Here is an 11,481-nt window from a genome sequence, read left to right on the forward strand (position 1 = left end):
AAGTAAAGTGGATTTAGCGAGGTCAAATCAAAGGCGTTGTTTCCTTTCTCTGTTTTTTTTTTTTTGGACATGGATCCTTTCTTTGTTTTAAAGCCCTAATTATGGAAATCAAAAGGACCACAAACTCTCACACTCATACTTCTCTTTTCTGTGACTCACTTTTACCAAAGCCCAACCCAAGACATGAGCCCATACTAGGTTGTTTTTGTTGGACTCAGAAGCTGTAGACCCATCCCATCTATGAAAACACAATAGGCCCATAAAACCTTTTTTCCCTCTATGGAGTGTGGTTGGAGTAGCATAACAATAATGAATTTATTGACATTATATTGTTTAGTGTTTACTCATTAAGTCTTGTATAAAGATTGAATTTTATGAGATCAATGATTAATCTTGTTGATATTTTATATTTATATTTTAAATTTAAATAGCAACTCCAATGTTAGCTTTTATTTCAATTTCATTTTAGATTTTATAAAATACTAAATTATTATTTGTAGAATCATGACATAAATCATAATTTGTAACTAAATATAAAATTTATTACTCCAATGCTAATTCAATTTAAATTTTATATTATTTTAACTATTCTAAAGTGAGACTAATTTTATTTTAACTATTAATTTTAATACAAATTTTAATTTTAAATTAATTTATTATTTATAAATATAAAAAATAATATTTTAAAAACACACTATAAGAATTGGTCTAATAATTTGAATTTAGCCTCCCAACTGTCCCTGGATGGTGTGTTTTGTGATGTAATGACAATCAAATGGTATTTTATCAACAAGAAGAAATATCGATACCCATTGAAATTAAGCACACTTACGTGTTTATGATAATTAATATTCATAATTGTGATTTTGAAATGATGGTCCACTTTTTCGTAAAGAAAGAGGGAGGAATGATGGGCCACTCACATTTATATGAAAACTTATTGAACAGCTGAAACAGGGAACTAACATCATCTTATGTATATGTCAGTTGTTCTTTTTTCGTAGCAAGTCCAGATCTTGTCATTTTGCTAACCACGATTTAAGCTCATTGGTTAAAAGTTTGATGAAGAGAAAATATTTTCAAGCGGTTACTCTATTCAATGCTTCATTTTATTTTCAAATAATATTAATATGTGCATTCTCATGATGAGCATGCCTAATTTGGACTGTTTCAGCTCTGTATTTGAGCAGCCCTTTTCCCAACGGCATTGAGATAAGATGGCATTACTCAATATCAAAAAAAAGGGAAAAAAACGACAGAAGCGTAAGATTCAAAAAGAAAGTGAGTTCACATCACAAGAGGAAAGATAAGCAAGTTATAATTACGGGTCGTGGCAGATGGCAATCGAGAAGGATTAGGACTCATGAGAATCTGAATGTGATGAAACAAAATTGACAGCAAGTCCAAAGCCAAAAATTCCCCTTTGACCCTACTCAACTCATTCATTAATTAAAGCCAAAGAAGGCATCTAATCTAAATTAATAATTAATAATATACAAAATTAGAAAGCGGGTTAAAGGTAATTAAGGGGTAGGGGTGGATGTGAGGTACCTACAAAGCACCTTACACTTGACGGCACTGCCGTACACGTAGAAACCAGGGGCGACCATTATCCTCACCAGTGTGGGCACCAGGCTGTGCGACTTGTCAGCGGCCATGTCTTCCATGTATAACGACTCGAACCTCGCAGCTCTGTCCACTCTGAGTATGGACAAGCTTGGGTGCACCGAGTTGGCAAGAAGGTGAACCATCCACACGCTCTTTGAAGCGCCAAAGAAGGCCTGCAACAACCCCTCCGGCCATGCTCTGTTCCAGCCCAGCATCCCCACTATCTCGCTCATCTTCCTGTCGCAGAACCTGCTGAATTCCGAGCTGAAGTGCCTTGTGCCTTTGCTCAGAACCTCCTCCCATGTCAGCCCCTGTACCATCTTGAACGACTCCATGTTCGACTCGCACCTCTCCACTGGGTTCAGCACCTGGTTGCACGCGTTCTTCATGAACCCCACCGTTTCGAAGTCCTCGTAGAATGCCCTGTTCAGCAGTGCCTCCAGGTACACCACCAGGCTTCTCGGGTTCTTTGAGAAGGAGATTCTTATGTCGTACGGTTGCAGCAGCGTGGACACCTTGTCGTACACCTTGCCTCCTCCCCCCATGTGGCGAAGCTGCATAGTCAGGGAGCGGCTCAGAAGCCTCACTGAAGACCTTGCTTCCGAGACTGACACCAAGAAGTGTTGGATCACTGTCTCTTGCTGTGGATTCTGAGCAACCACCACCTTGTTGCTGCTGCTGCTGCACTCTTCCAGGCCCGATTTCAAGGTGTGGCAATACAGCTCCAGTTTGTTGAGCTTCTTCTCCAACTCGGCCATGGATTTCATGAGCCTGGAGGCTTCCACGAGAGCCTCGTCTCTCTTCCTTGTGGCTTGGACCAGCTTGTGAGAGAGCTCGGCCACTGCGAGCTTCCATTGGTCTTCTCTGGAAGAGGCGGAGGAGGAGGACATGGGGCTCTTGCGTGTGAGCTTGGAGACAATGGACTTGAAGATGCCATTGGGAGAAGCCAAGAGAGAAGAGTGTTGGTGCTTGTGGTTGTGGTTGTGGTTGTGATCCAATATGGGGAGCACGAAGATTTTGTCTCTGGAGTGAGGCCTGCACTTGTTGCAGGAGACGGAGGCATCTTCGGCGTTGAGTGAGGAGTCGGATTCTGACCTCTTCTTCTTGTGGTTGGATTTGGTGCTATTCTTGTTGACAATGGGCGTGGGAGGGTGCTTCTGAGGAGTGAGTCTTGCTGTTGTTGGTGTTGCTCTGCTTCTGTCTTCACTGTACTCATCCACTTCAAGCTCTTCTTGAATCTGCCATAAACCAGATACACACTCATCAAATCAAACAAGAGTAATAATGTATTAGCTAAGAATAAGTAGTAGATGAGATGATGATGCTCACGGGAGTGAAGTGCGGAGAATGGCGAGAAGGAAGAGGGGGGGATTTGGAACAAGAAGCAGCCATTGTATGTATGTATGTATGTAGTGAATTGAAGTGAGTGAGTTTTATGTATGAGTGTGGTCCTGAAATGATTAAATTAAAAGAGGGTATAATAAGTAAGTAATAAGTGAGGAGTGTGGGAATTAGGAGAAGGCCAACTACCCGCATTTATTTGGAGCGCGGTGGATCACGGAACCACCAACCACGTCTCTTTCGTTACTCAGAGCCACACCCATGTGAACTTATTTAATGACTCCCTCTCCACTCTGCACATCTACATATATGGACCCTCTCCTCTCTCCCCTCTCTACTCCCACTATTTATTGCAACTCTCATATGCCATTTCATCTCTTTTAATTTAACTTGGACTTACTCACTCAATTTTATATATCATTACTACAGCTTCTTCTTTTGTTTCTTCTGCAAATGCCTCATAATAACAGTTTAATGGGGATACCACATATCCTACTTGTCTTTCTCTCTAATCTCTAAGCAATCCTTGTCTCTAGTTAGCTACTCTCTGCATATCATTATTTGCGAAAAATGACCTTTTTACAATCAATAAAAAGAAAAACTTTACTAGCTACTATCAAGTAGGGAATAAATATTATAATACATCATTCTCGGATTTAATATTCGGGGATGAACTCTTAAATCGACAAGCATGTACTTCATACGTTGCACATTGTAATGTAGATTACATTTGACATATCATCCATCATTAAATCAGATTAGATTCCTGCAGCTTCTCATTCATAAATGTATAGTAATAGAAATTACTTTTGCATGCTCAGGGACCAGTCTTGAACATCACACCACTTTTGTAGATTTTATACTCACGAAGCAAGAAATCATCAAACAAAATTCAAGTGGGGCCAGTGTAAATTAAAACAATAAACACAGCCCAAAAAAGAACAAAATTGAAAGAAACATGTACAAAATGGTCTACTCCAAAAGTTCGATTCATTTGTAAATCAAGAAAAGTCCTTTTAAAGTAAAACCTAATCTAAAATTAAAAAACCAACCAAGGAGTACGACGTTATCTCGTTGAACCAATCTATGATTAGTTGGGTGTCGTTACATACTTTTCATATTGTGTAACACTTATTTTTGTGCTTTCTCTAGTCAAGGACTCAATTGTCCGTAAAAAGTTAAAAAGGAGCATCTAAAATCGTGGTGTTGATGTAATCACCCGCTTCATATTTTGGTATTCAATTATTGTCGCGGAGTTAAGAATGAGGGTGAAAATGATGGAAGGAACTAGGGGACTAAATAATAAAATTCAAACTTAAATTGAAGTTTAGGACGTAAGAGAATTTAGCCTCATAGCCAGCCGTATTATTTGATTTCGATGTGATGGGCGTAGCAAACTCCAAAATAGAGGCAGCTTCAAATTGCTAGTTGAAGACTCAAAAACTTGAAGGTGTAGCAAAATGTTTAAGTGGTCAAATGAAATAGCATAACGTTGACTATTCTGCCACGTTTCATAAGAGAGGGGAAGGGGGTGATACTGTATATACAACTGCACGTGAAAGCTATAATAATATATGCCATGTGGTGACATTTAATCCTTTGGGATTTTGAGAGTCTATATTAGACATAGATATAGAGAGAATATAGATAGATCCACTTTTAGAAAGCAATAACATACTATCTAGTGTTGAATTCCTACAAACCCTATCTACCAAGTACCACCACATTCATTTTACCTTAGTCAGCTAAGTTAACTAAAATAAATAAATTAGTTTAAATACAGGATTCTGTTCCGGCTTCTTGTTTTGTTGGTCCTTTCACATTTTCACATTCTAAATGTTGATTGCCTGTTGTTTAAGTTTCCCATTTCCAGGGTGTATTTTTCTGCAATATACTATCATACATCAAGTATATTTAAAACTTCAATCCTTATTTTTCTAAATGAAAAGCTTTAAACCTCAACTTCTATCACCTGTTCAAGTTCAAACCATTAAAAAGTTTAAACCGTGCATGTAGACGTGTATGCTTCAAAAAGTTTGGTAAGGTGTACCTAACTATTTCTGCATATCCCTCTCATTAAATATCACCGACTCAGACCATCAATGCGTATGAGCGGCCCTTTTGGAATTATGCAATACAATGGCACCTTTTACGGGTAGCCTGCATTGCGCATTTTCTCCCCCATCCTGGCTGTTGCTTTTATATAAAAATCAAAAGCTAACAAGATTAACAAACTGTAATGAAGAATATACTCAAGAACAAAGAAACAATGCTATTGTTCCCCCAAAACTGAAAACGTTACATCAAATGGTACTCAAGCATCTGCTTCCTAAAGGATGACTACAAATCGTTGAGAAAGAGAGAGAGAAAAATAGGAAAAGAAAGAACTAATAATCATAAATTCTGAAACATATCCTACGAATAATACTATCATCAGAAAACCATTCAAGGTCCTTCTCCTTTGATTCAATACATCGGTCAGGTCCACTGCCTATTTGCCTTAATTTGACAAAGAATCGCACCAAAAACAAGGTTACTTACTAGACCACTAAAATAAAGGAATGTTGATCCCACCTTGTCCAAAGCTCGGAAAAACCTGTTCTGAGTGAGCGCCAATTGATCGGTGTTGAAATTTGACAAGTGTACATGGATAGGTAAGACATATCTAGAACGCCATGCGACCAGCCAACCTGCTTTCAAGTATCCTCTTATCTATTGCTGCATCAATTGAGCTCATCTGAAAGATAAACATGAGAATCATGATCAGCAAATTAACAATCTGACCACAAAGGACGACATCAAACCAAATATTTTAGAGCACAGTCCTATGCAAGAGATCCAAACTCTGCGAAAGAAGCTGACCTGGGCCAAGTCTGAATTCACTTGTTCCATAAAATAAATTGTAATGATGCTACGAATGAGCAAAAATCTGTTGGGTAAGATGTTCCACCCAAAACCCCAAACTTTTGGATTGAACAAAGGGAGAAAAAATAACATTCGCAAATACCAAACCCAATAAAAATCATATATACATACTCTTTACTGTCTACAAAATGCTGGCATGCAGAATCATGAAGTTGGTTGTTTGCAGCAAGCTTCACAAATTATGTTGGAATTATAATTAACTACCGAAATAAATCAGTAGAGTACCTACTTGAATCTTTTGAAGCCCAGAAAATTTGGAGGCATGGCTTGGAGCCAGAGACCAGAGTGGCCATTCAAAAATAAAACAGCATGCATTACCCATTCAGGTTGGAAGAAAAAGGGAGGGCTAAACGGATCATATTTACTTAGTCATTCAAATTCTTTTTAGAAGAACGATGATTAGACATTTATACAGAGTGTTACTCTGTAAAGAAGAAATAATGTGTAAACAACTGAATCTGAATAAAGGAAGCATAAAGCCTACTCATCTGGTTAGATGTGAAAGCAACTCCATCTATTACAGAGGTAGTATGACTTACCTGGCTAGTTTCATCATGAACCTGATATTTTGGCAGAGACATTCTTCTTTCCTCCTACAGTAACCAAGCATTATAACATTACAAACAGAGAGATACAATCTAATGAAAAACAATGGGGAAAAAAAAAAGAGAAATTTCTCAAGACCACAACTGACCATGGACATTGCCTCATCATCCCAAACTAAGTAGACTTCATTAGCAGCAGGCTGAGGCGCAGGAGCTTTGTTTGCAATTACCGGGGGAGGTCCGATAGAAGGGCCACCGGTATTTGGACCAGATGCATAGGAATGTGAGTTACCTGCTGTCCCACCTGATCATAGAAATATCAGATGTTCAGGACTATATTTTCAATTCATGAAACAGAGACTGCTTGTTTAACCGTATCACAAATGACTCAAGGATTGACAAGGCGAGATCACCTGGAATCCCTATTGCCTGATAAGCATTTACAACAGAGTTGGCACCCAAATGGGAATCAACAGGGGCACTTGAGGATATCACTGGATTTATGGATGGAGCACTTGAAGATAGAGGAGCAGGAGAAAATGTTGAACTTTGAGTTGTAATAACAGGAAACAAAGGTTGCGAAACAGGGACAGAAGGTGTAGATGAAGGCATCCCAGGAGGAGTAACCTGAGTTTGGAGTGGAGAAGGAGCAGTTGATGGCAGTGGCGGTCTCACGTTCTGCACGGGGAATAATGGCTGTTGTGCGTAAGGAGCCGGTGGTGGAATCGAAACAGATGGAGGTTGGGGATACCATGGCTGAGCCGGTCGAGGTGGAACAGCCCAAGCATTTGGGGGGACAGGCACCGCTGGATTATACCTGCAGCAAGGATTCAGCTATTAGCAGATTTCAAGCCACTTATATTATATGTTTAAATAGTGAAATAAAGTAAGAATTCACCACATGTCAAATGAAATAGGAATATGAACACTAACAGTATAATGAAAATCGACGAAAAAATGTAACAAACATACATTGGCGGTACCGCTGGTCGAGGAGGATATCCTGTACCCAAAGGAGGTGGCACCATTCCACCTACAAGCTGTGTTGATGGTATGTCCACCTTTGCTGCCTTTGATGGAACATCATCATCTGCAATACGTACAGGAACATGAGAAAGAAGATTAAGCCATTTTGAAGTCAGGAACAAACATTCTAACCACTACAATTAGGCATTAGACAAGATATTACCTTCTTCTCCATAATGAGCAGCCAAGACATCTGGTGGAATCCCTTGCATTCCATATATTTCAATATCTGTACTCTCTCTACCAGGTTTCGCATTCGGCACCCTAATTGATCATGCTCACGGATTAAAAGGGGAATCTCAACAAGTGCCAGATTCATACATAGAAACGTGTAAATCTTTAAACCAAATTTCTATCAACTCTTAAAACGGAGCAACAACAAACTAAATAAACTTTCGTAGTTTCGTATAATTGGAATCAGCAAGACAGCAATCAAGGAAACCGAATATATAATAAAACGCTAATATCCAGAACCGGAACCTAGATCAAACAATGGCAGAGAAGAATAAAAAGTGGAAATTACTTGGTGACGGATTCCTTGTGGACCTGGAGGACGTGGATGGCCATACCGCCGGCGGTGGAGAGCTTCTTGTGGCATACATGGCACTTGAAGTGCTTGGCCTTCTGATGCTGCACCAAGATCTTCTCGTCGTCGAATTCGCGATCGCAGTAATAGCACCACACCTTGGACGCAACCCTCTTCTTCTTCTTACCCATCTTGATTCACGGAAAAGTTTAGGGCTTGGGGGGCGTATTCGACAATCTGCACCCTCCGCGATGAATGGGGGAACAAGGAGGAAGAGGAACTAGGGCACCGATTGTTGGTACTATTTCTCGCAAGTTGAAAGAAAAACTCAAAAACCCACTCACTTTCTTGTTATTTGGTCAATGGGTCCTATGACGGGGTTCTTATTGCAATTCCCAAGAGACCTGTGCCCCAGTTGAATTTCTTTTTTCTACTTCCTTGCTGAGCCGCTAATTCACGATTTTTGTTTTTGGTCAAGACTAATTCACCATTGCTGAGGTGCTACTTCACTATTGTTTGAAAACCTATAAATTAAAAATTATTCAAGAATTGAAATTTTTTTTATTTTAAAACAAATAATTTAAATTTTTTAAAAATTAATTTTTTTCATTTATAAATTAGACAACAAAAAATCTGATTTTAAAATTAATTTTTATACTAAACAAACTCAATATATTAAATATAAAAAATATTCTTATTTATAATTAATTATTCTAATTTTGTTTAATATCTATTTAGTTTTCTTTCTTATTTTTATTGAAGACAAAGTTATAAAAGAAGAAAATTTAATTCATATAAGAATTATTCCAAATTAAAAAATTGAATTTTTTTTTTCTATTAATATGTTAAAGTCATTTTATATCATAAAATTAAATCTCAAATAAAAATAAATTCTATTTATTCTTTTTACATAAAATATCTAAATATAAAATTATTTTTATTTTTTTAAAATCTATTAAAAAAATCAGTCAAAAATTTTGTTTTTATCATAGTTATTAAAATCGGATTGAACCGGTCGATTCAACCAAAAAACTGATGAATTAGACTTATACCGATTTGGTCCGATATTTAGACCGTATCTTTATCTTTATCTTTATAGTAATACAAATGGGGAGTCTATATGCTGACGTGGCGCTCATACATTGAGTCTGTGAGCTTATTTGTTTACGTGTCGTCACTATAAATTTTTAGAATTGTATTTATAAATTATAAATTATAAATTATTATTTGCCTAGGTTGTTATTTTCAAATTTTAAGTTTGGGTTGTTTTACTTAAGTTGTTATTTTTTAAATTTTAAATTATTTTATTTGTTTGGGTTGTTTTACTTAGGTTGTTATTTTTAAAATTTTAAATTATTTTATTTAAATTGTTATTTTTTAAATTTTAGATTGTTGTACTTAGGTTGTTATTCTTTACATTTTAAATTATTTTACTTAGATTGTTATTTTTTATATTTTGACACTATTTTTTAAAAAAATTTGTTGATTTTTTTTTAAATTGCAGCTACATAAATTCTTTTAAAAAAATTTAGAGTTTTAAAAAAAATTTACATGTTAATTATACTTCGGTTGATTCACGTTAGTTTAGAGTTTTTAAATTGTTGTTTGTTTAGGTTGTTATTTTCAAATTTTAAAGTTTAGGTTGTTTTACTCAGTTTGTTATTTTTTAAATTTTAAATTAAAGTCAACTAATGCAACTATAAAAGTATAAATTATGAGAGATGTAAAGCACCACAATTTAAAGTACATCAATCCCTTTCTTTTCATATATCCAGAATCTCCAGTACATCAAATCCTTTCTTTACATACATCCAAAATCTAAAATTTCTCTACTTATTCCAATGACTGGTATTCACAAAATAGTAGAAATCAATCCTACAATCGATAATTTGTGTGTATGTATATGAGTGATACGGTTATGGACACTACCAAGTTACGAAAATTCTCCATTGCCATACTCAATTGAGATGTTTTGGCTCGATGAAGACGTAAGTTTTCTACTAATATTTATCTATTTTATATTTTAAATTTATTTGTTTATTCCCATTTAATCATTTTTTTATTTTTGTTCATTAATTCTAGGGAGAAAAAATACACGCCTCAGTTAAGAGGGTTTTTGTGTCTCGATTCGTTAATTTGCTGGAGGAAGGAATATCTTACCAAATAAGATATTTTGGTGTTTGGACTCAACAAGGGTTACTTTAAGACTACACATCATGAGTATGTGGTTAATTTAAACCAACGTACTGATGTGCACAGACTTCCAGAATCGTCAATCCCACGATATGGATTTAAGTTTGTGAGTTTTGACACTCTCAATGCTCCTGGGTATGATTGCACCAATTTAGTTGGTAAGTTTATTATTTTAGAAAAAAAAATAATCTTTATCTTTATCTTTATAGTAATACAAATGGGGAGCTCATTTGCTGACGTGGCGCTCATATGTTGAGTCTGGGAGTTTATTTGCTTACGTGTCGTCATTAGAAATTTTTAGATTTATATTTATAAATTATAAATTATTATTTGCTTAGGTTGTTATTTTCAAATTTTAAGTTTGGATTGTTTTACTTAGGTGGTTATTTTTTAAATTTTAAATTATTTTATTTGTTTGGGTTGTTTTACTTAGGTTGTTGTTTTTTAAATTTTAAATTAAAGTCAACCAAATTTAAAAAAAAATAGTTATGATGCAACTATAAAAGGATAAATTATGAGAGATGTAAAGCACCACAATTTAAAGTACATCAATCCTACAATCGACAATTTGTGTGTACGTATACGAGTGATACAGTTATGGACACTATCAAATTACGGAAATTCTCCATTGCCATACTCAATTGAGATGGTTTGGCTCGATGAAGACACGAGTTTTCTACTAATATCCTTTTATCCATGACTCCAAGGTTATTTATTTATTTTTTTAAATTAAAGTCTATGTACATTTGATTAGATATTGAATAAGTCTATATTTAACTTTTTTTTATGTTATTTTCTTTTTTAAGCAGGTATCGAATAAAGCTTGGTGTCATTGATGGTTCTAACGTGCATGTTATGTAGTCTTTGACAAAGAGGTAAAACAAGTTTTGGGAAAGAGCTGTGTAGAGATACTTGATCCACTCCTATTGGTAAGATCTAACCAATATTTATTTCTAAAAGCATTAGTGAAGATATTTTTATTGGTACTTTTTATATTATTTATTATTAATATATTATGTAATACCCTGCAGAAAGGAGATCTATCGGATACACCTACACTTTTACTCAACCTAATTGATAAGATCTTTCTCTTCATCGTTGAAGTTCAAATATCTGATAATCCACATTTTTCCCCTTCTTATAAAGTTAAGAAGATAACTGATAATGTGGATCTCATAAATAAATTCAAAGAGGCTCACCGTATTCAAATTGTGAGTATATATAAGTGTACTTTCTATTAAAAATTAATTTATTTTTTGCTTTCTTGGTCATTAGTAGTATCTAATTTATAAATAATAATTAATTATAATTTTAGGA

At 35.5% G+C, this 11,481-nt stretch overlaps 3 protein-coding genes across 3 annotated transcripts in view; 1 reads left to right on the forward strand and 2 right to left on the reverse strand.

Moving 5' to 3' along the window:
- Nucleotides 1-1,286: 1,286 nt before the first annotated feature.
- On the reverse strand, nucleotides 1,287-3,329 carry LOC107481431 (IRK-interacting protein). Its single transcript, XM_016101706.3, has 2 exons — nucleotides 2,938-3,329; nucleotides 1,287-2,846 (listed from the first exon to the last, which is right to left on the reverse strand). The coding sequence occupies exons 1-2, from the start codon at nucleotides 3,142-3,144 to the stop codon at nucleotides 1,524-1,526; spliced, it is 1,530 nt and encodes a 509-aa protein (XP_015957192.3). The 5' UTR covers nucleotides 3,145-3,329; the 3' UTR covers nucleotides 1,287-1,523.
- A 1,846-nt stretch (nucleotides 3,330-5,175) lies between these two features.
- Nucleotides 5,176-8,311, reverse strand: LOC107481430 (protein SUPPRESSOR OF FRI 4). Its single transcript, XM_016101705.3, has 7 exons — nucleotides 7,969-8,311; nucleotides 7,609-7,709; nucleotides 7,392-7,509; nucleotides 6,833-7,236; nucleotides 6,569-6,723; nucleotides 6,414-6,467; nucleotides 5,176-5,686 (listed from the first exon to the last, which is right to left on the reverse strand). The coding sequence occupies exons 1-7, from the start codon at nucleotides 8,160-8,162 to the stop codon at nucleotides 5,615-5,617; spliced, it is 1,098 nt and encodes a 365-aa protein (XP_015957191.1). The 5' UTR covers nucleotides 8,163-8,311; the 3' UTR covers nucleotides 5,176-5,614.
- Nucleotides 8,312-10,678: 2,367 nt separating this feature from the next.
- The window catches only part of LOC127745603 (uncharacterized), a 6,782-nt gene continuing 5,979 nt past the window's right edge, over nucleotides 10,679-11,481 (forward strand). Inside the window, exons 1-3 of the mRNA XM_052258540.1 lie at nucleotides 10,679-10,835; nucleotides 11,026-11,093; nucleotides 11,196-11,375. Of these exons, the coding sequence (XP_052114500.1) occupies nucleotides 10,679-10,835; nucleotides 11,026-11,093; nucleotides 11,196-11,375 (405 nt within the window). The remainder of the gene's footprint in view (nucleotides 10,836-11,025; nucleotides 11,094-11,195; nucleotides 11,376-11,481) is intronic.

This window comes from Arachis duranensis, chromosome 3, assembly GCF_000817695.3.
Source record: "Arachis duranensis cultivar V14167 chromosome 3, aradu.V14167.gnm2.J7QH, whole genome shotgun sequence".
NCBI classification, from domain to species: Eukaryota; Viridiplantae; Streptophyta; class Magnoliopsida; order Fabales; family Fabaceae; genus Arachis; species Arachis duranensis.